We start from the raw sequence: 22953 nt of genomic DNA, 5'->3' as shown, positions 1-22953 counted from the left end.
CATACGGAAAGATGCAGTGATATTCTAATCTTAGATCATCCTACAGTTGTATGGGAAGTTTTCCTTCCTTACGTGCCCTCTTACGTCATGTGTAAGGCCTGTGGCGTGCAGGGAGATTCCCCACTGTGTGTGTGTGACTGTGTGCACATGACAGGGCCTCTGTGTCTTTCCTCCTTGACCGCTGAAGACCAGCAGTGCCTCCCCCACCAACACGTGCACGTCCAGTGGCATGTCTTATTTTTATAAAGTTGGCTCCCTAGAAACTCATCTTGCCTTTTGCTCTTTCAGTCCTTCACACACATGCACACCCTAGTCCTTTGCACATCAGCAGGGTCAGTTCACATGTTTTAGTACAGGCACCTTCAAGGGTTCAGATTACCTTCAGTGCATGTGGCCACCAGCTCATCACATCACACCACCCATTGCACTTGTTGGCACCTGCTTTCTCCCAACCCCATTTTCCCCTGTTTAAACTGTTTCTTCTCTGGACTTGATCTCTGGGATTACTGTCATTTTTTTTTTCCCCTTAGCTCTACCTGTGTCATAGAGCATTGGGTCTGGAAAAAACATTAGTGAACTTTTATTTTAATCACTTCATTTTATAGACCTTTTATATGAGTTCCAAATGGTTATAGTAACTTGCCCAAGGACATATGGTTAGTTCGAACTCTAACGTGGGCCAAGGGTACTTCTTATTGCTTGCATATTTCCCTTGAGAAGCAAGCATCCTTTTTATTCTTTCCAGGCTTTACCCAACTTGGCTTCAGACCACAACTTGTTTCCCACGTTAGTAGGTAGATAGCAGAAAGACCTATGTTAGCTCTCCTGTATTTCAGTTTGCTTTAATTTGCTCATTAGTGTTGAATCTATTTCTTGGTAGGGTCCTTTTCAAGACCCTTGTCCATTTTGACTAGTTTAGTTAAGATTTATAATTGGCAAAATTACTTAACTGGGAAGAAGTTGAGTTCAACACTTTTTTACTCATTCCTGCTTCCCAGGAAGCACTTCATGGTGTCCATATGCTGGTGCTAAGTGCCATGTTACAGACCTGCATGAGTCCACGGATCTAACTAGCTTGTGCACATGTGTACGTTTTTAAAATTAAATTTGCATGACCTTACCAAGACTTCTTAAGCTGTCTCTTTGGTCCAGATTTTTGTCCTGTTTCCTGCTTTTGAACCAGAAAATTTTTTAAAAACTCTGCAAATCCATTCGTGACACTGTAAGACCAATCTGGCACATACAGGTCTGCCTTGTACACTAATATATTAAAAAAAAAACTCACAGGAGGCCTGCGCATCAGCTGGAATGTTATCTCTAGTTGTCACATCAGCCTTTTACGTACATATCATGCAGACATTTGATCACATTCAGCTCTGCTTTTCGTTATCCCTCAAGCCATAGTAACTGGAAAAAGGGTGATTTTTCTGTAGGGAGTAGACCCACTGTGGACTTAACAGTTATCAAAAATACATGTGATTAATGCCTGAAACATTATCTTTGAGTAATCATTGTTGTCATTAGCAACGATGTTTCTATTTTTACATGTAGTTTTAGGAAGGATAATATATTTCTTCATATTTTTGAAATGTATACAGAAAAATCAAGAATGTTAAAACTGGTTTTACTTTTATTATTTCTTTACATTTAAAAAAGTATTGGGATACATAGGATTAAAAAGTGAAATGTTTGAGATATAGGTAAGGAGACACGTGGCAGCTAATAAAGAGGGGGTACAGTAGGGTCATAATTAAGCGTAAAGGGAATGCAGTATGGTCCTTACTGATCACGTCGTGGGTGTTAGTCCCTGAATTTGAGCACACAGCTTATTTTAAAGATTTCTGAGATCAAAGGTAAAAGCCACGTACACGAAGTCATATAGACCTCTTTTTGAAAACCGAGTCACTGGTTTACATGGAGGAAGTGCCAAACAGCATTTGAATAATGTTTCAATGGCAATTTTGTAAAAATGGTGAGGGCATGGTTCATAAAGGTCATTTCTTACTCTTGCCTTTAAAACAGATTGAGGATTCACTAAACTGGAATTTATAAAGATGTGTCAGTTCAGGAATAGAATAGTAGAGTCTAGCTCTCTATTTCTCCAGGGCTCTGACTTGCTGTAGTTGCTCTGGTTGCCCTGTTACTGTCAGACAACATTTCCTATAGTGAACACAGTTTCCTGTAGTAGAACATCAGTTCCACAGAATTATCCAATAGAGAGCTGTAGCTCTAGCTTTTCAGGAGTCTGAGAAATGCTTTCCTCATTTGCATACTAGAGGCTCCAAGGCTCTGTGGTGGATAAAATTGTTGAACCTTGTGTTAAACAATGCTTCTCAAACTTAATTGGTGATAAAATCTTTTATTTCCATAGGAGCACCTCATGGATTACTATCATAGAATGTCTTTTGGGAAATGAAGAAGTAAAGGAATGACAGTTTGGCACGCATGTCACTAACCTGTGACATAAGTATTTCAAATATTAGGTGATGGCAGGCATTCTCTATTACTCTTGTTAGAGCAGGGTTTTGTGTCTTAGGATTTTATCTAGGTGCTTGGTGTCCATGTGATTTAAGTGGCATGTTTGGATTTTGTTAGGAAAATTTAAAGGTTGATTTATAGTCTTATCTGTATGAAACTCTACTCTTAAAGTGTGCTATAAGTTGAACTGCTGGCTCATTAATTTGCATTGCAGTCCAACTTTTTTCATGGTCTTTGGCTGTTTTTGCAAATGGAATTTCCTTCTCCAATGAACTGCATACTGTCTTCAAAGTGGAAAATGTTTAATAGATTACTCAGTGTAATACTTTCTAGTTATGTTAGTTTGGCCTTGCTCAGGTTGCAAGAAATAGAGATCCTTTGGGGGCAAGGGAACTTTCAGTAATTGCAGAGGAGGAAAAGGGAGTAAAACCTCTCTTCTGTTTTGCTCTATGATTTTGGGGTATCTTTATTCTTCTTAAGGATCTCTTCTGGTAATCTAGACCACATCTCTTTCCCTTAAAAAAGGAGAAGGTGATTATCTGAAGTCATAGTATGTTTCTCTGTGACAACTTTGTCTGGCTGTGCACTGGTCTCATGGCCAATCCGCTATGGCCTGAATGGTAGAACTGATTTTGTTCCTGGCTAAGTTGCTGATTTCTCAGGGGGTGGTAGAGGACATGTGACCAACCAGCAGTAAGACCACAAAGCCTACCCTCTCCAGCTGTGATACCCAGTTTCAGAGCAGATAGTCCCCTCCAAACGTTGCTTCTTAGATATCATGGTATCTATGTTCAGTGATGTAAACTTAAGAAGATATACCTGAGAATTCCAAGATTTGAAGGATCACAAACTAAGCACTCAATAAACGATGACTGGTAGTTTTATAAACTTCAAAATCTTTTAAATTCTCATGCTTCATATGTAGTATCTTAAAATTTCACTACTCGTTAGGTAGTATATTGGGTCCTTTAAACTTATTACTTGGAATTCACAGCTTTGCAAGTATGTCTGAGTTTCCCATTTGAATACTGAGGTGAACAGAGACTCAAAGCTCTTATGACACTGGAGCATCTTTAGGTGACTATAAAAAACAGAGCTGGGATCAGCAGCTCAGTTTTCTAACTTCAAGCCCAGCCTGCCCTCTTTCCACTGTGGCATGCTGGGTTACTCACCAAAGGAGAATGCCAGAGAAGATGTCTCCATATTTCAGAAGGTTTGTTTTGTTTTCATTCCTAGGACGATATTACGGGAACCAGGATTATGTCCAGTTTAACGCCCGCCAGGGTATATTTTCTATGTTCTGGTTTGCACACGACAGATTGATTTAATTTGAAGAGATAAATGGTTCACACTTTGGAATTTTATGTTACATTAACGTAATGGTGGTGGTGATAACCCCTAAGCAAAAACGGAAATCCTTTGTCTGCTTTTTTTCCTCCTTGTTACTTTACATCACACAGAGTAACTGAGAATATCTTCTGCTACCTGTATGTTCCTAACAAAATCAGTTGTTTATACGCCCTTACAAAAGTGTCTGTGGGCAGTGCCCCATCAGAAGACTGGATAGGGTCACACATAGATGCGTCAGATAATAACACAATTAAACTGCAGCAGAGTAGTTCATTTTATAATATTTATTAGGCACCTACTCTGTCATGGCATGCAAATCGCTGCCCTCAAAGTCAAGAGATCACAGTCCGCTTTTATAGTCAGTCGTCTTTGAGAATCCTTTATTTCCTGTGTTCTCTCCTCCAGTCCCCTAGACACTGACACACACACACACGCACACTTACCAATAGATAATTTTCTCTTAACTGATAAAGGAGAAGCAATCAAATAAATTTTCTTCATTTCTCTTGTATAAGTTCCCTGTGCTGTATAACAAAATATCACATATTTAGCAGCTTGAAATAGCATATATTTCTCCAGCAGTTTCCATGGCTCTGGAGTCTGTGCACAGCTTAGCTGATTTCTCTGTTCAGGCTGAAACCAGGGTCTTGGCTAGCTGCATTCCCATTTGCAGCTTGGAATCCTCTTCCCCGCTGATTTAGGTTGCTGGCAGAATTCACACTTCCTTACAGCTGTAGGGTTGAAGCCCCCAGCTCTTAGAGGTCTCCTCTCTCCATAGGCAATTCACAACATGGTTGTTTGCTTCTTTGAGGCCAGCAGGAGAGGGTTTCTGCCTCTGTTGATTTAGACGGAGTTTTATGTCACATAAACAAGAGGGCGACAGCCATCTTCTTTCCCGTTTTCAGTTGGCCAGAAGCAAATTGCAGGTTCTTCCTGTACTCAAGAGAAGGGGATTATACAAAGGGGTGACTCATTAGGGTACTTAGGGTGTGTCTGTCATACCTTCTACCAAATAATAATTATTGTTACAACTGTGCTTCTTGCCTCTTTCCCTAAACCGGCACTGTTCAAAGCATTATACGTATATTTATTGAGTTAATCACAAAAGCTCTGTAGAGTTTGTTATTCTTAGTTTACATGTGATGAAACTATATAGACTAGTGGACCTTATCACCTAAGACTATCCATCAAAAAAAAAAAAAGGTAAACAGACAAAAACAATAGCAATACATTTTGGCGCCACGTATGCGTTCAGCTATCACCACTCGCTCCATTTTCCTTTACAGTATGGTTCTCTCCCTCCCTTTTCAGAGTTTGGTGGCTTCTCTCTCTCTTTCTTTCTTTTTTTTGACATAAAATTGGTACTTAACATTATGTAAGTTTCAGGTGTACAGCATTATAATTTGACATCTGTGCGCACTACAAAGTGATTATCACAAAGTCAAGTTACCACCCATCACCATACAGTTGACTCCTTTCGTGCATTTCACCCACTCCCACCTCATTTGCCTGTGGTAGCCGCCCGTTTGTTCTCGGTATCTATGGTTTGTTTTTGTTTTGTTAGATTCCACACATGAGTGAAATCATTTGGTATTTCTTTTTCCATCTGACTTATTTCTCTTCGCATAATACCATTAAGGTCCATCTGTATTATTGCAAATGACAAGATTTAACCTTTTTTAATGGCTGAGTAATATTTTAATATTTGTACACACACACACACACACACACTCACACCCACCCGTATCTCCCTTATCATGCATTGATGAATATTTATGTTGTTTCCATTTCTTGGCTATTGTAAACAATGCTTCAATAGTCATAGGGTCTATATCTCTTTTCAATAGTGTTTTTTTACTCCTCTGGTAGACATTCAGAAGTGGAACATCTGGATCATATGGAGTTCTATTTTTAATTTTTTGAGGAGCCTTCATACTGTTTTCCCTAGTGGCTTTAACAGCTTACATTCCCACCAATACTGCATGAGGGTTCTCTTTTCTCTACATCTTTGTGGATATTTATTATTTCTTCTCTTTTTAATAGCCATTCTCAGAGGAGTGAGATGATATATCATTGTGGTTTTGATTTTCATTTCCCTTATGATGAGTGATGTTGAGTGCCTATTCATGTTCCTGGTGGCTATTTGTACTTAGAAAAATGTGTGCTGGGACGCCTGGGTGGCTCAGTTGGTTATGCGTCCAGCTTTAGCTCAGGTCATGATCTCATGGTTCGTGGGTTCAGGCCCCACGTCGGGCTCTGTGCTGACAGCTAGCTCAGAGCCTGGAGACTGCTTCAGATTCTGTATCTCCCTCTCTCTCTGACCCTCCCCTGCTCGCACTGTCTCTCTCTGTCTCTCTCTGTCTCTCAAAAATAAATAAAAAACATTTTTTAAAAAAATGTGTATTTAGGTCCTCTGCCCATTTCTGAATCAGGTTGTTGTTATTTTGTTATTGTTCATATATTTTGGGTATTAGAGCCCTGTGAAAGATAATTTGCAAAAATCTCCCATTTAGTAGGTTGCCTTTTTGTTGTGATGATGGTTTTTTTCACCATGCAGAAACTTTTGTTTAATGTGAACACAAACCATTGTTTATGGGGTTTTTTTTGTTTTTGTTGTATTCTGTTTTGTTTTTTATTTTTTTTCCCTTGCCATTGGAGTTAGATCCACAAAAATATTGATAAGACTGGTGTCAAGGAGCTTACCTTCTATGTTTTCTTCTAGGAATTTTATGGTTTTGGGTCTTAAATTCCTGCCTTTAATTCAGTTTAAGTTAATTTTTGTGTATGGTATAATATTAGCAGTCTAGTTTCATTCTTTTGCACATGGCTGTCTGGTTTTCCCAGGACCGTTTATTCAAGAGATTGTCCTTTTGCCATTGTATGTTTTTGGTTCCTTTATTATAAACTAATTGTCCATGTATGTATTGGTTTAATTTTGGGCTCTCCATTTTATTCCATTGATCTGTATATCTGTTTTTATGTTAATACCATGCTGTTTTGACTACTGTAGCTCTGTAGTGTGGTTTGAAATCTGGGAGCATGATTACCTCCTGCTTTATTCTTTCTCAAGATCTCTTTTGCTACTTGGGATCTTTTATGGTTTCATACAAATTTTAAAATTATTTGTCCTATTTCTATGAAAAGTGCCATTGTACTGTTGGTAAGGACTATGTTAATCAGCATTGCTCTGGGTACTACGTACATTTAATCAGTATCCTTCCAGTCTATGAGCATGGATTATCTTTCCATTTGTTTCTTCTTTAGTTTTCTTTATCAGTGTTACAGTTTACAGCACACAGGTCTTTTACCTCCTTGGTTAAAATTTTTCCTGGGTATTTTATCCTTTTCAATGCAGTTGTAAAGGAGATTGTTTTCTTAATTTTCTTTCTGATAACTAATTATTAGTGTATTAAAATGCCACAGATTTCTATATATTGATTTTATATCCTGCTACTTTATTTATTTGTTACCTCTAATAGTGCTTTTTTGGTGGAGGTTGGTTTTTTGTTTTGTTTTTTGTTTGTGTGTGTGTGTGTGTGTGTGTGTGTGTGTGTTTGCTTTTCTATGTGTGGAATCATGTCATCTGCAAATAGTGATAGTTTTACTTCTTTCTTTCCAATGTGGATGACTTTTCTTTTTCTTATTTTTTTTTTAAATTTTGCCCGATTGCTGTGACTAGGATTTCCAATACTATGTTAAATAAAAATGATGAGCGTGGGAATTCTTGTTCTTGATCTTAGAGGAAAAGCATTTCAACACAGAGTATGTTAGCTGTGGGTTTGTCGTATATGCTATTTATTAGTACAGTCATTCCCTTTATACCCACTTTGTTGAGAGTTTTTATCATAAATGGATGTTGAGTTTTATCAAGTGATATTTATGTATTTATTAAAATGAGCAGGGGTGCATGGGTGGCTCAGTTAGTTAAGCACCTGACTCTTGGTTTCAGCACAGGTCATGATCTCAGTTTTATGTTCAGGCCCCGCGTTGGGAGCTGCACTGACAGTGAGGAGCTGTTTGGGATTTTCTCTCTCTCCCTCCCTCTCTGCCCTTCCTCCACTCATGCCATCTCTGTGTCTCTCAAAATAAATGAGCAGACATAAACATAACATGATCAGACAGTCTTCCTTCTTAGTTTTGTTAGTGGCGTCTGTCACACTGATCGCTTTGCAGATACTGAACCATCCTTTAATCTCTGAACTAAAGCCCACTTGATTGCAGTTTGTGATCCTTTCAGTGTATTTTTAAATTCAGTTTGATAATATTTTGTTGGTCTTCTACTTTACTCACCTCAGAGCTCACACCTCCCCATCCTTCACTTAAACATCTCTGCTTAGATATCAATACTTCAGAGACAAGCTACCTGCATACAACTGCACCTAGAACACTCTTTTAGAGTGTTTGTTATTTTTCCTTCAGGGATCTTAACACAATTTGTCATTACAGTTTGTCAATAGGACAAGGACCATATATTTTTTATTACTGTATTTCTAGCACCTAGCATATAAAGATTTTGAGTGGAAGAATGAAAGACTGCATGTTAATTAAAGGAAGCCATATGATATAAAGAGTATCATTTGGGGGTGTTAAATCCTGCTTCGCCACTTATCTACCCTCAGGATTTGTTGTAGGTAAGAAATTAGTAATAGTTATTATAATTATTGATTTTAGTTATTATTGAACAAAAGTGGATTGAGAGCCATTGCTGTAGAGAGCAGGAAAGAGGTACCATCAGGCATGAATATTAGCAGATTACAAAGGGGGAAATAAAAACTGAGAACTGAGAACTGAGAAAAACATCCCAGATACCCAGGCCTAGGGGTCTCATAGTGCTTTTCCTTCTCTGTGTCCCTATACTACTAAAAGCGACTTTACCCTTTCCTCTCTAACTCTAGGTGCTAGGCTTCTGTGGTAGCAGAAGGTGTCCACTTCATGGTTCCTGGCACATAGTAGATGCTTATGAAATGTTTGTTAAAGAAATGAGTGACTAATAGATAGTCACTTAAACACAGCTGTTCAGTGTATTACAAGTAGAAACAGTGAGTCATTGCTTCCCACTACATTATGACATAAGCTTATTTTATCTATACAAGAGCATCAGCTTGATTTTTACTAACTAAAGCATTAGTATTCTGTTTCATGGTTGAATACCTTGGAAGTTTTCTTTATTTCCTGCCCACAGAGGGAACATTGATGAAAATACAGTTATAAGAGAGATGTTCCCTTAAGATATGTACACATTCTCATATATGCTAAAACTTGTTCAAATTTTATTTATCTGCATGTGTGTAAAAAATCACTTCTCATCAAGGTCTGTCAAATTGTCTCAATTGTCCACAAAATTAAAGAGATGAATCATATAAGCACAAAAACTTATACTTCTGTAGTTTTGAGAAGTTGAACAGTGCTTAATCTGCCAATGACTTTATTTTTGCCATTAGACATCTTTATTTCCTTTATTCTCACCTGTTTCATCACAGGCTCTATTTCTTCTGAGCCAACTGCTAAAACGTTAAAGACATTATAGCACTTTGAATGGAGCTTCCTCCCTTTAAAATCTGAGAACAGGATGATTCTTAGAAAAGGTGCCAGTATGTAAAAGCGTAGAATAAGGTCATTAGAAAATGATCAGTCAGTGTTGTTAATAGTATTGTTTGGAAGATTAAGACATTTCTCATGTAAGTATAGTAATTAAAACTCAATAATGGAAAGCTTTTTAAGAATCAATATGAAGATTTTTTTCACATCATAAACACCCAACAAACACAAAGTTTTCTCTTTCCTCTGGAAACACGATTTATAAGCAATGTAACTACTTGGCTAAGATAATGGTTCTCTTTTAAAATGGGATCTCTTGCGGGGAGAAGGGGGGATCTCTTGCATATTCTAAGAGAAAGGCGGTGCTCCCCAGGAGATGACTTCCCAAGCCTCCAAGTCCACAGAGGAAATGTTCAATCAGAGGTTGCAGGGCCCATCCCTAGAGCAAGACATGCTGGCAAGCAATTTCTCAAGCCCCAAGCAATGGAAAAAGGAATTTGCTAGCGATAAGAGAAAAATAAAAAATTTTCTCACAATTACTGCATATACAACCAGGAAAACCACATTTTTTGAGGGGAGATGTACACCCAACAAACACGCACTTATATGCATATAAGTACATGCATGGATACACATACATATATATAGATACAGGTGGATAGATTCATATGCATATATGTTTCTGTCATTTGTTAATGAGGAGGCAATAAGCTGTTCCCACAGATTAGTTACCATTATGCCATCTTATAGTCTTCTTTAGTTTCAAAGCCCTTTCAATTTATGTACACAAAATCTCATTGAATAATTAACCTTTGTATTCCTCTGCTTAAAGAACCTCATTCTAGTTAAGCATTTCAGCTGGCATCATTCAGAGTATGAGGGAACCTCCATCTCCTAAGCCCTTCCATGCTGAACTCGGTACCTTGTGATTTTTGCCCTAGTGCTCGGCAGTGATTCCCCCAACAACAATTAACAGAAAAGGCATCAGCTTGGTTCAGAAGAGACGCTTTTATGATAAAACCCCCTTTAAAGCCCTGCCATTACAGTGATGACACAAAAGCCTCCTACTTTTCTGTCTAAATGTTGGTTTTTTGGGGTAATACATTCTCTCTGATTTTACTTTTGTTCGCTTAATTCCATGTGTATATATGTTTACTTAGGTGGAAAGAGGATGGACGTGGTATAATATTCTTTTTTCTTTAACCTCCATGTAATTACAGATAATCTTGGTTACAACTTTAAAATTACAATCTCTACTTTTTAAAAGAAAACTTGGTGTATTTACTTAAATTTTGTTGTCTTTTTTAAAACAGAATGCCAAATGGTTGTTCCTGAAGTGGGTTTTCGACTTGAAGTTGTTCAGGCCTGTACACTAAAGCTTATTATTCATCCATTACATTCTTTAGAGGTATTCACTACTTTATGAAACCATTGCTTAGCTGCTCAGACTTATTACTGAAGTATGGTTGACATACAGTGCTGTATTTGTCTCAGGTCTGCAACATAGCGATTTGACAATTTTATACATTACTCGGTGTCACCACAATATGTGTAGTCACCCTCTGTCACCATACAACATCATGACAGTATTATTAACTATATTCCTGATGCTTGTATTTCATCGCCACGACTTATTCCTCTTATAACTAGAAGTTTGTACCTCTGACTCCCCTTCACCTAGTGCACCCATCCCCCACCCACTCTCCTCTGGCAGCCACCAGTTTGGATTTAAGAGTGCGGGGTTTTTTGTTATTCTTTTGTTTTGTTTTTAATTCCACATGTAAGTGAAACCAGATATTTTTCTTTCTCTGACTTATTTCACTTAGCATAATATTATCCAAGTTTATTTTCACTATTTTCTTTATTTTGAACATTTGAGGTTTGCAATGTAATGAAAATTATCCTGTGTCCAGATCTGAGAGAAATTTCTGTCCACTTGTTCGTTCAATAGGGATTTCGTATCTAGTCTGTGCAAATGCACTGTGCTTACATTTATTTCATTTGATTGCTTCTGACTGACTTTCAACTCTCACTGCATCATTTCCCAGATTGTGTTCTGGAGAATACTTGTGCCATGAGAAACTGGTCATTGTTCTGTGAGAGGATTACAGGGTTAAAAACCTGGGGAAAGATGCCTGATAGACATATTCTTGGATGTTTAAAATAAACTATGGTATATTAGGAAATACTTATAGTAAGGAAAACTATTTAATCATATTTAGTAAATATAAGCCATATTCATTGGAGCAGAATCAGTTTCCTTTTAGATGGATTACCCATTAAATTAAAATTACCTATTAAAATTCCTATTTTGTAAAATATAGTTTAGGGAATATTACCTTAATGCCATTTTGGAAATAGCATTCAGAAGTTACTGGCCAGATTGTCCTTAGTCTGTTGTTTGTCCTGTCCCCCTTACTGACCCTTTCTCTCTCGGCAGTCCTCTTTCATTTTTATGTCTAACTTCATGCTTAAAGAATTGTATCTTCCCTTATGTATAACCCTTAAGCATATGGAGTCTCCTGAGCCACCTGAATCCTATTAGATGAAAAGGTAAAAAATGAAAAATTACCCTTTAGAGAGAATGAATACACTGTGATTCTTGCTGGGGTACATAGTACAAGAGCTCTGGGTGCTTGATCAGGTATAAGAGCGTTGGTGACGACAGCTTACATGCTTCATCTGCTTGTCACTCTTTGGCTGTTGCATTTGTCTCCTGTCTGATCTCCCACTGCCTTGTTGTCTTTGCTGTAAAGACTCTATGGAATTTTTTTTATTGGACACAACAGCATGCACAGTGTACTGCACATACTGTTGACCTAAATAATTCTACATGGCTCAATAAATACCAGCACACACACGGTGCAGATCACTTTCTTCCCTTGCATTGCTGCCCCTTGTTCTGGTTCCCCTCCTACCTCTGACAGACAGCTTTTGCTCAGCTTTCCTAGCAGGATCTATATTTTCTGCCCATTTCTTCTAGATTAGTGTTTTTTCTTTCTTTCAGCATCTTTTTTTTTTCTTTCTTTCAGCAAATTCTTCATGCAGGTTCTCATCCATATCCATGTTTTCAAGTACACGTTCATTGCCAAAAATTACTAGTTTTCTTTGTTTGATTCATCTCTTACTGTTGAACCTCTTTAAGTCTTGGTTATTAATTAGATATCTTTGCTCGGATGTCTTCAGGATATCCTTATGTCAGCATAACCAGAACAAAATCCATCATTTCTTTGTCCAGAATACCATTCTTCCATGTCCCTTTTCCTGTCCTGATTTCTGCTACCAGTTTCCACCAGATTATCTGAGCCTTATGTCTAAAACTCATTTACACATTTGTTTCATTTACCACCCACTACATACGATATCAGCCACAATAGTCTGGGCTCTATATCTTTCTTGAATAGGTCCCTTCTCTTTACTTCCATTGCCTGAACAGTCTTAAGACTTCATCATTTATACCTAGGCCTTCTCTTGATGATTCTTGACAGAGGAGACCATGTCCCTAGACTTGCCTATGTTTAGGGCATCCCTTACACTGTATGCAGAATGATAGATCTGAGGCATCTGCTTGGCGTTGTAATCAGCATCTCAATAACACCATACATCCTTTTCCCATTTTCTTCCTTTTTTTAAATGTTTGTTTATTTTTGAGAGAGAGGGAGGGAGGGTGAGGGACACCCAGCATCCAAAGCAGCCTTCAGGCTCTGAGCTGTCAGCACAGAGCCTGACATTGGGCTCAAACTCACGAGCCATGAGATCATAACATGAGACAAAGTTGGACACTTACCCGACTGAGCCACCCAGGCTCCACTGTCTTCTTCCTTTTAGTAAATAGAAATCTCATAATTGTAAAAGAGCCAAAGAAAAAGGCTTTGTTATCCTTGCCTGTTCTCTTTCTCTCATACCACACATCCAATCCATCATTAAGTTCTGTGGGTTCAACCCCCAGGATATAATCAGACTCCGGCATTTCTCACCATTTCTCCTGTTGTCACCCTAGTGCAAGAGACTACCATCTTTTTCCTGGATTATCACAGTATCTACATACGCATACGTGTGTCTTGGGGAGTCTTTATCACCGAAAAACGTGCCGTCCTGTGCAGCAGCTACCAGCCTCCAGTGGCTGCTGAGCAGGAGAAACATGGGCGATCTGAACAGAGGTGTTTTAAAACATACACTGGATATTGAAGCATTATTGTACAAAAACAATGAAAAATACCTTCATTCATACTGATTATATATTGAAACAGTAACATTTTGGATAGTTCGGGTTAAATAAAAAGTGGTATTAGAATTAATTTCATGTTTCTTCTTACTGTTTCAATGTGGTTGCTAAAAAATTGAAATCACATCTGAGCTGACATTTATATTGCTGTTGGATGGCGCTGCTCTAAAGTCTTTTTTAGACACAGCAGTCAGAGCTATCCTTTTGAAATGCCAGAACTGCCCCTTCCTCAGACCAGAATCGCTCCAAGACTTCTGCTCACGCTGGGGAAGCACCAGTCGGTGGGTCTGAGGCCCGGCATGTTTCTGTCCACACAGCTCCCGCCCCCCCACTCCCCGGCGTGTCTCCAGGTGCTCAGGCCCCTTCACCTGGCACACTCTTCCCCACGTGGCTGCGTGACTGCTTCCCCACTTCTCCCAGGTGCCCCCGTGAAGGACATCCCGCACCAGTCGTGAGCATTCGAGAGGCCCATCCTGATCACCCCATCTCAGTCCGCAGCCTGCTTCCCTGGGCACCCTCCGCATGCAGTGGCTCCCCATTGTCTGGAGAATGAAATCCACATTGCTTAGTGTATCTAGGTGTCCCATTAGTGTCTGGCTATTTTCTAACTCTCCCGACACATCTCTCACTGTTCCACTTTGCAGCCCACATATGTGTTCTGAATCCCTTACAAGAAACCTAAAATAAGAAAAAAGTGATAAAGAGTATATTAGAAGTTTTTAAAGGATTATTATTAAATATAGATATATTCATGTACAGAATTAAAATTCATCAAACTTCAAAAACGGGATAGTGTGCAAGTAGTGTTGGCATTTTAACCCTTTGAATCCCACTGACGTCCACCCCACAAAATGGATGTTATTAAAATCAATACCAAAGACAAATGATACACTCACCAGTAAGAAGCTTAAACCTTTGTGAAACGATCTCTGCATGAGTGCATTTCCCTCTCCTAATATTTATTTTCCTCTGTAACAACTAAAATGTTCAAGGTCTTTTTCCTCCTAATTAAAAAGGAAGCATAATTTATCAATAGCTTAGATAGACACTTCATTATGAGAGGGTTAAGGGAGTTTTTAGAATGAACATTTCTGGTGTGAGTAATCCGAAAAACAAGAATTTATGGCTCGGCAATAAATAAATAAATAAATAAACCTTTCAGAAATGTTTATTGTTCCAGCTCATTAAAATGTTATGTCTTTTGGACAGTATTTCTTAAAGGCCATAAAATTAATAGTGTATTTTAAAAGTTTTATTGGCTTGTATTTCCTAGGTCCAATTTAGCCCTAGTGTTTAATTGTGCTGTCTCATACAGGCTGGAAGTCTGGCAGTTAATATTATTTTTGTGTTTAAAAAAAAAAAACACATTTTCCTTCAGCTCTAGCTTACATATTTTTGAATGTGTTCATTCCACATTGCCTCGGCTCTTCATGCACTGACATCTTGAGACGCTGTCAGACCTAGTTAGGATCTGGTATTTCTTTGTGTCTTAAAATTATGCTGAGATTTCAATTAATAACTAATCATGCCCTTGGCCTGGGAAGTACATACAACTAAAATCTAGCATATCAGCTATTGGAGTTAAATTTTAAATCTTTCATTACACAGAGCAAGGGCAGCAATAAACATTTATTTGAGTGCCTTCCATTTGGCAGCTAGGCATTGCCAGGACTATAGAAGATGAGGCACCATGCATGTCCTCAAATACAGAAAAATGCCAACCTATTCATTGTACCTTCTATAAATGCACTTCATAGCAAGTAAATTTCTTTACCTCTCCAGGGAACTTGCCTTCCACCTACTAGTCCTATTTAAAATCTATACAATCAGAATACCACTTCCCTTTTAGTGTTTTCAAGTGAAGTTGCTTTTTTCTCAAGGTTCCCAAACCACAGACAGATTCAGAGTCAATATTCGTAGAAAATTTCAGAATTCTTAGAGGTATCATTCAAATGGACTTTCTCTTCATCCTCTGGGCTTTGCCAGACCTCCTTCATAGCATTGCTTGAAGACTCGTACTGAGGCTTAGCTGCCTTTTCATCCACCCCCTTTTCCAAGAAGCATACTGACCCTGTGTGACATCTGCTGAAATATCTACCAATGTCTTTACCGCCTCAGTCCCGAAGCTCTCCACCCAGTCCTGAACATCTCACATTTGCCTTTCTTTTATTACCTTTTATGGAAGGATTTCATTCCTTCTAGCGATGCCTTTGTATCTCTGCGTTCCTCTGCATCCCATCTTCTTTAAAGGTAACAGAATTATTTTAAACACAAATCTTTTGGGACATTTGCTAGGCTTAGACCTTTTTGATGGTAGTTCTCATCACCTAGAACAGTGCTTCAGACCTCTCTTCCATCGTGGCACACACTGAAAAGGCAGTTAACATGCATAGGTAAGTCGGGGCACACCTGCATCTGGACTCCACTAGCCTAAGGCATCATGCTGACTCAAGCCCTGCCTCAAGGCTCAGGTTTATCTTATATGGTACATTCGCTGGGCCATTTCCACATGGAGGATAAAGCCCAAACCTCTTAGATTCAAAGTCTTAAGTAGGATCCTCTCCTGCCCCTTCCCTCCAAAAGTGGAGACCAGAAAAAGAACTTAAGTTTGGTCAGTTTGGAAGCAGAAGCCAGGGATTAGATAATATGAAGACGAGGAGAGGAAAAACTTTCCAGATAACCTGGTCTCAGTTCTGTGGAGGACTTTCTAGGAAAATGGTAGAAGGAGTCCCAAACTGTCACAGCACAGCAGGAAAGCAGGGACCTTTTGCCAGGACGAAACCTTGTCTCCCATAGACTGGGAGTTGCCCCCGGGGCCAGCCTCTGCATTTCCAGGTTGCATCTGCATCTGGGAAAGTCCTAGAATTTTGTAGGCTTGGACAGAGCAAGTGTCCTTTGTTGTCTCAGATGCTCTGTACTCATGTAGGCTAGATGTAGAATCACAAATACCCCATCCTGTCTGCCTCTGCACCACTCAGACCTTGTTGTGCTTCCTGTTAAGTTCACTCTGTCACTCTAACGAGTGGCCGGTCATACTTTGGGGGAGAGGGAGGGAAGAACAAGACTTTTGACCAGGGGGTTAGTGGACCAGCTGCAGGCCCCACTGGTCTCAAGCTGCTCTTAAGGCTGTAACTGAAGTTTGTCATTTCCCTTCTCTGACACCCATTTCTGGATTTCCTCACACTCAACTAGTGACTCTGCTAGTTTTCCCAGTGAAGTGTCCCAAACTGCCACATCTTTGAGGAGTCTGAGCCTTTGGCTGCCTTTCCCTTTCAAGCTGTCCTTGCTGTAGTCCATATTCACGGTTACCACCTGACACAGAAGCACCGCCAGATGTCCCGGGGAATCTCCAGCACTCCCGATGTCCTTCTCTCTGCCTCCACAATATGGCGGCAGTCCTCCTCCCCCGTGCCGCCAAGTATCCCCCCGTCCAGTACGTCTTCCCCTTGCCTGCTGATCCGTGACACAAAGACACAGGCACAGTGTAATCAGGCAGAGTTTTGTGTAACATGGAGCCCGTGTCCAATAGTGCAATCATTCTTAACTGGGGGTGAGTCTGCTTCCAAGGAACTTTGAGTAATGTTTGAAGACACTTAATACTTCTCACAGTTGCTACTGCTATCTGGTGGGTAGAAGCCAGAGATGCTGCTCACCAGCCTATAACACACAGGACAGCTGTCACAATAAAGAGGTCTTTAAACCTAGATGATGGTAGTGCCAAGGCTGAGAAACCCTGACATAGTAGAAATGATTCTTCCACAGGAGCATGGGCTTTTAATCTCACATGGTCTTGAACCATATGTCTGTTGTGTCTGTGTGGGGACAGAAAGTACACAGTCTGACAGTGGTTTCCTGAGAGTGATAGTACAAAGCTTTGTTCATTCCACCCCTTGGTTCCCAGGCCCATGTAGTTCAGCTGCTGGGGACACAATACTAAATGGTATCCATCAGCTCAGTGCATATACTGCATTCCAGAGCATAAAGTCCTACAGTTGTCCAGTCAGAGGATGGGGGCGGGGCCACTTACCCATTCAGATCTGGGGGCTGTGGGAGGACCCTGAGGGGGGGATACTGGCTTTGTGATATAACTGTAGTACCGCCACGCTGAACTCAGGCGGTTGGAAGAGAGATACAGGGACCCAAAGTACCTGCTATATGTAGAACATATTCAATATACAGGCAGGGGCTTTCTCTTGCTGCCACTGTATACAAGAGCCAAGTACACAGGTTCATATGAGTGGCTTAATAAGTGTCTGTTGAATGCAGATGAAATAGCTGTGAGTGAGTAAACGATGGTTCAATGAATGAATGAAGTCTTCCCTGAGACTTGAATATTTTCACATGGTTGCCAGTATCTTTTTCGATGAAGAAACTCACAATGTCAACTCTGTGGTCTCTGTGGATGTCAGGATGGCAGCATTCAGCATCCCTCATGTTTATTCAGTGTCTCTCTTCTGAATTTGATCTATCATTATCCAAGTTAGAATAGTTATATACTATTTACTTTTAGATTCAGTATTCTCCTTTGCCTAAATGATGGTTCATCTGATGTATTCAGGAAGGCATTATTTGAGTGAAATTTTAGGAGGGTGATAGTATTTCAGTGGTGAACATGGAGTATGGAAAGGGCCGCAAACAAATGAACATGTGGATGAGCAGTCCCTGGGCGTGTTCTCAGGTAGCAATGACGGTTGGGGCTTAGTACTCATGAAGTGTGTCTATGGGAATAAGAGGCAGTCTTTGAAAAGGTGATTGGAGCTCCAGTTTGCTAGGCCTTTGCCCAGCAGGCTAAAGCACCCCGCACCTTCTTCCGTGGTCCAGTTACAGGTTGTGTGTGGTGGCCTGCCTCTGCAGGAAAGCTCCTGGCCACGCTGACTGTACGCTACATGCTTTCTCTCTCAAACCATTCTGTTCAGATCCTATCTTGCAAGGCTCTGCACCAGCTTTGCCTCTGGCATCAAGTTCTTATCCACCTAGATATCAACCCTCAGCCTTTATTGTTCGCCCTTCTTAATTCCCACACACCTAATGCTTAACACTATTTCATCTTTACTCCTCAACCACTTGAGCGGCCAGTCAAGGGCCACGCCGGTTCTTTTATCCCCTTGTCAGCAAGCAGACTACATGCACACGGAAGGTGCCCGAAATAACGGGGATGGTAGAAGCATCCAGGTTGATGATACTTATCCGAATCGCTTCTACATGTGAGTTTTAAAAAATTCGTGTGTTTGAGGAAAAAAGTTACTAGCATATAGTTACCCATATTTTACCCTTTCCCTGTTTTTTGTGTGTGTCCCAATTGGAAAGAAGAGTGGGATGGGGTATATATGACAGTGTAAGTGTATTTGTTTTAATGTTTTAGAACTTTTTGTTGTCTAAATCTCCGCAGAGAAGAGTCCAGATTGGATTTCTTTAGCTTTCACAAATTTTAGAAAACTTAATTTATAAACTCAATCTAAAGGTATAAACATGTTGACTTCTAATGTATCATTTAGGGCACATTGAAATGATAAAGATATAAAACTGTTTTTGATGAAATCCCACACATAGGGATCAGTGAAGGAAATGCCCTTATAAAGATTTCCTTTAAATTCATGTATTTTTGTCACTATAATAGTCAACGTAGAATGCACTCTTCCTACCAGGAGATTCACCTTCTGCTAGGTCCCTGTCCTCCCTTCTACCCCACGCTATTTACCTCACACCCCCACCCTCAGTTTTCCCTTCTTTCCTATGTACTTTTGCTTTGAGTTATTCTTGATGGCATCTTGTTTTTCTCGGCTTATTTCCTAGATGGGAAGCGATGGAATTTTACGCCTCAGTTCTTCAGCTCTGAATAATGAATTCTTTGCATATGCAGCACAGGGATGGAAACAGCGACTGGCAGAAGGTAAATTTCTCTTTTCCGTTATTATTTGACATGTTTGAGTATGCACACTGTACCAAGCTTCATGCCCTTCTCTGATTTCTGAGCCTTTTCTCCCCTGAAGTACACTTCAATTTAGTAAACACTCCCAATCTTTTCCAAATGGTTTCACGGATTCTTTGTTATCCTTGGAATTTTTGATGTCTGATATTTTTGAAAGAAATGCAAGGTTACCTGGAACAGAATAAAAATTTTTGAGATAGCTAGACCCTCTTTGGATGGGAATTCTAATTACTTTTTTGAGGCATTATGTATTCTCTTAATGTCCTAGAGCTTAAAGAATCTTCTTTTAATACTTTCTTCCTCTAAAGCCACCACTTCATCTTATTCTTCTCAAAAGACTCAACATAACCAGTGCTACCACATTTCTACTCCCTTACTCGCTCACATTGTTCCCGTTGGTGTGGCCCTGCTGTACAGGACCGAAATAATCCCTCCTAGAAAATACTACGGGCTTTTTGTAAGGGCAAAGGCAGTGTCCTTCTCTTCTTATTCCTGGCATTTCATGTTCCTTCTGCAATCGCGCGCTCTCTCTCTCTCTCTCTCTCTCTCTCTCTCTCTCTTTTTACGTCATCCAAGTTGAAACCATCTACCTTCAATGTTCATAATGTATTTTCAATGGTTTCCTGCGGCCACATTGCTGAAAGCCATCCCTCAGCCTCCTTTGGGACTTGAGTCCTTCCATCTGATGATACGTGTTGATGTCTCTTCCATTTTCTCCCCTGGCATTTTCTCCTGTAGCTGTGCACATTCACTAACCAGCCTCCTTCACCGCCTTGGTGCATGGCCCATGTGCCTCTGGCTAGCTCCTCTTTCCTAATCCTGTGTTCTAGTCCACGTGCCTGCCGGATCACCCTGCCTGATATCCGGCACCCTAAAACCATCATGCCGATATTAACGTCACTGTCTTCCCTTTACTATCTGCTCTCCCTTGTCTCCCATCTCTGTTAATGTCACCACTGTCCTCGGAGCTCCTCGCTTTGAAACTTGATGATCTCTTTGGTCGTCTTCCTTCTCCCCAGGCCGACCGGTCATGAAGTGTTAGTTGTGCTGTGAATCTGAATCCCCTTGCACACCCTCCCGCCGGCGCTGCCTGACTGTCCTCTCCGCCTCTCGTCTGTGCTGCTCACCAGCCTCCTGGCTGGAGTCCCCTGTGTCTTCACCTTGTTTCTGAGCCATTTACTTGACCATGTTCCTCCCGGAGTGAAGGCCATCAGGACCTCCCTCTGTCTCTGCCAGGGAAAATGTCGAACTCTCTTTAAGCCATGTATTTGCTAATTGACCTCAGCCTACCTTTCCCGATTCATTTCTTCCTACTCCTACATTCTGCTCACGTTGGCCACTCAAAAGAACATATATATACATATTCGTATCTCTGTGCCTTGTGAGATAATTACTTTATAAAAGCTTGGTCATCCTTCAAAAGCTAACTCAAGAGCCATTTCCTGTACGTGGTCTTCCCTAATTGATTCAGGCAGAATTAAGTGCCTTTTCTTCTATACTTTCACTACCTTTATTCTTATGACCCACACAGGGCTTTTGACATTATATTATAGTCAATTTGTGTGCCTCTTCTCCCACTAGACTGATTTCATTAAGGGCACTGAATAGACACTATTTCATCTGCAGTCCTTACCATACAGTATATGTGCTGAGGGTTTTAAAGTTCATCTAGGGCTAAATGGCTGTTTGAGCGATGTTCATAAAAAGAGAAGCTGTAGAAATACCAGTACTCAACCTTTTACTTTTCAACATCCATAAAAGTTTACTCAAATTAATTACACATTTTCTTTATTAATTGGCAGAAGCTATGGCCACTCTTACTCCATACATAAACATTTTCTTTCTAGGAGAGTTTACTCCAGAAATGCAGTTGCGGATAAGGCAAGAAATTGAGAAGGAAAAGAAAACAGAGCCTTGGAAAGAAAAATTCTTTGAAAGGTTTTATGGAGAAAAGTAAGTACTAGAGCATTTTTTTCTCATTTCTCTCTGAAGGAAATGAAAGTGTAATTCTCTGCTTCACATAGCGCACGCATATGCTGTAAAGCTTAATAAGGCTGCCATAAAAGGCAATAGTCCCTCAGTGTAAGAAATCGCAGGTAAAATTATAGCGGCATATCAGCACTTAAAGTTTTAAAAAATGTATTTTCACGGGTTTATAACCTGTCCATGAAAATTCATTTTGGACTGAAAATAGCACATGAAATCTGATAGAAGTCCATTATGGCTTTCTTAACTAGATTTTAGTAAAACTCTCCTGTTTTTAATCCACGTATATTCATTAACAAATACTTCAGAGATAAATCGTTTTAGACACATCCATTTTCCCCTAAAATGTTGACTGTGCATATACACAGGGTTTAGTCCTTGTTCTAGAGAGAGCCTGAGGTATTACACTTCACCCCGTCCATCTTCCTTTTTGGGTGTAATCAGCTTTTAGTTTATTATTTTTCTTTGTGTGTGTTTCTTTTTAAAATAAAACCAGCCACACATAAGTGTGGTAGTGACTGAATTAAATCGAAAGTGATTTTGCCTTTGCCTCACATTTAGAAGGGACGGCACGTATCCTGCTGGAGCAGAATTAGAGTCTCAGAGACCACAGGGTCCCTACCAAAGGAGGAAGGGTTTAGGAGCTGACAGCGGACAGACTTTAGATCCTCCTTGGAAAGGAATTTATGCTTGAACTCCCACATGCACAATTGATGCTTAAGAGTTGTTTTGTGTAAATGATACTGAAGTGGTGGCAGGTGACAAAATCTGTACCATTTGATCTAATTTCATAACATTTCCCCCTAGAAACAGGGAAAACAATGCCAGGAGGCTCATATGAGTGCTCTTCTTGAAAAGGAATTCGTAATTAACACCTGCTTCCTCAGTAGACCAGCATTTGGTGGAATGTCCTATCTAGCAGTACCCTCAAGTAGGAAGGCTTGCATTCAGTTACTATCCTGGGACCCTGAATGCATATACAAATTTAAACAGAACTAATAGGAGATAATTAATGTGTTTTCTCAAAAATTAAAAATGCAGCAGGCTTCATATATTGTCACCAGCATTATTACGCAAGCCTGGCTGCATCAAAACCCTCAATGGAGATGTGATGTGATGTGACGTTACGTTTATTTTGAGAGGGGGACAGAGTGAGCACACGTGTGTGTGCGCAGGGGAGGGGCAAAGAGAAAGAGAATCTCAAGCAGGCTCCCTGCTGTCAGCACGGATTTGGTTTCGATTTCCCAAACTGTGAGATCATGACCTGAGCCCAAATCAAAAGTCAGATGCTTAACTAACTGAGCCACCAGGTGCCCCATCATTGGAGCTTTTAAACATAGACACAGTTTTCCAGGACCCGTGCCAGACGTACTGATTGGGAGTCTCCAGGGGTCGAGCCCAGGAATATGCATCTTTAGATGCTCTCCAGGTCGTGCTGGTGCCAGGC

At 40.1% G+C, this 22953-nt stretch overlaps 1 protein-coding gene across 1 annotated transcript in view; it reads left to right on the top strand.

The window, feature by feature from the left end:
* Window positions 1-22953, top strand: part of ASXL3 (ASXL transcriptional regulator 3) — a 179495-nt gene that overhangs the window by 144658 nt on the left and 11884 nt on the right. Inside the window, exons 15-16 of the mRNA XM_029921562.1 lie at window positions 19385-19481; window positions 21368-21473. Of these exons, the coding sequence (XP_029777422.1) occupies window positions 19385-19481; window positions 21368-21473 (203 nt within the window). The remainder of the gene's footprint in view (window positions 1-19384; window positions 19482-21367; window positions 21474-22953) is intronic.

The sequence above is a fragment of the Suricata suricatta genome, chromosome 14 (genome assembly GCF_006229205.1).
Source record: "Suricata suricatta isolate VVHF042 chromosome 14, meerkat_22Aug2017_6uvM2_HiC, whole genome shotgun sequence".
Classification (NCBI taxonomy): Eukaryota; Metazoa; Chordata; class Mammalia; order Carnivora; family Herpestidae; genus Suricata; species Suricata suricatta.
Note: the sequence above shows the minus strand (reverse complement) of the source record. Positions and strands in the feature narration are given on the sequence as shown.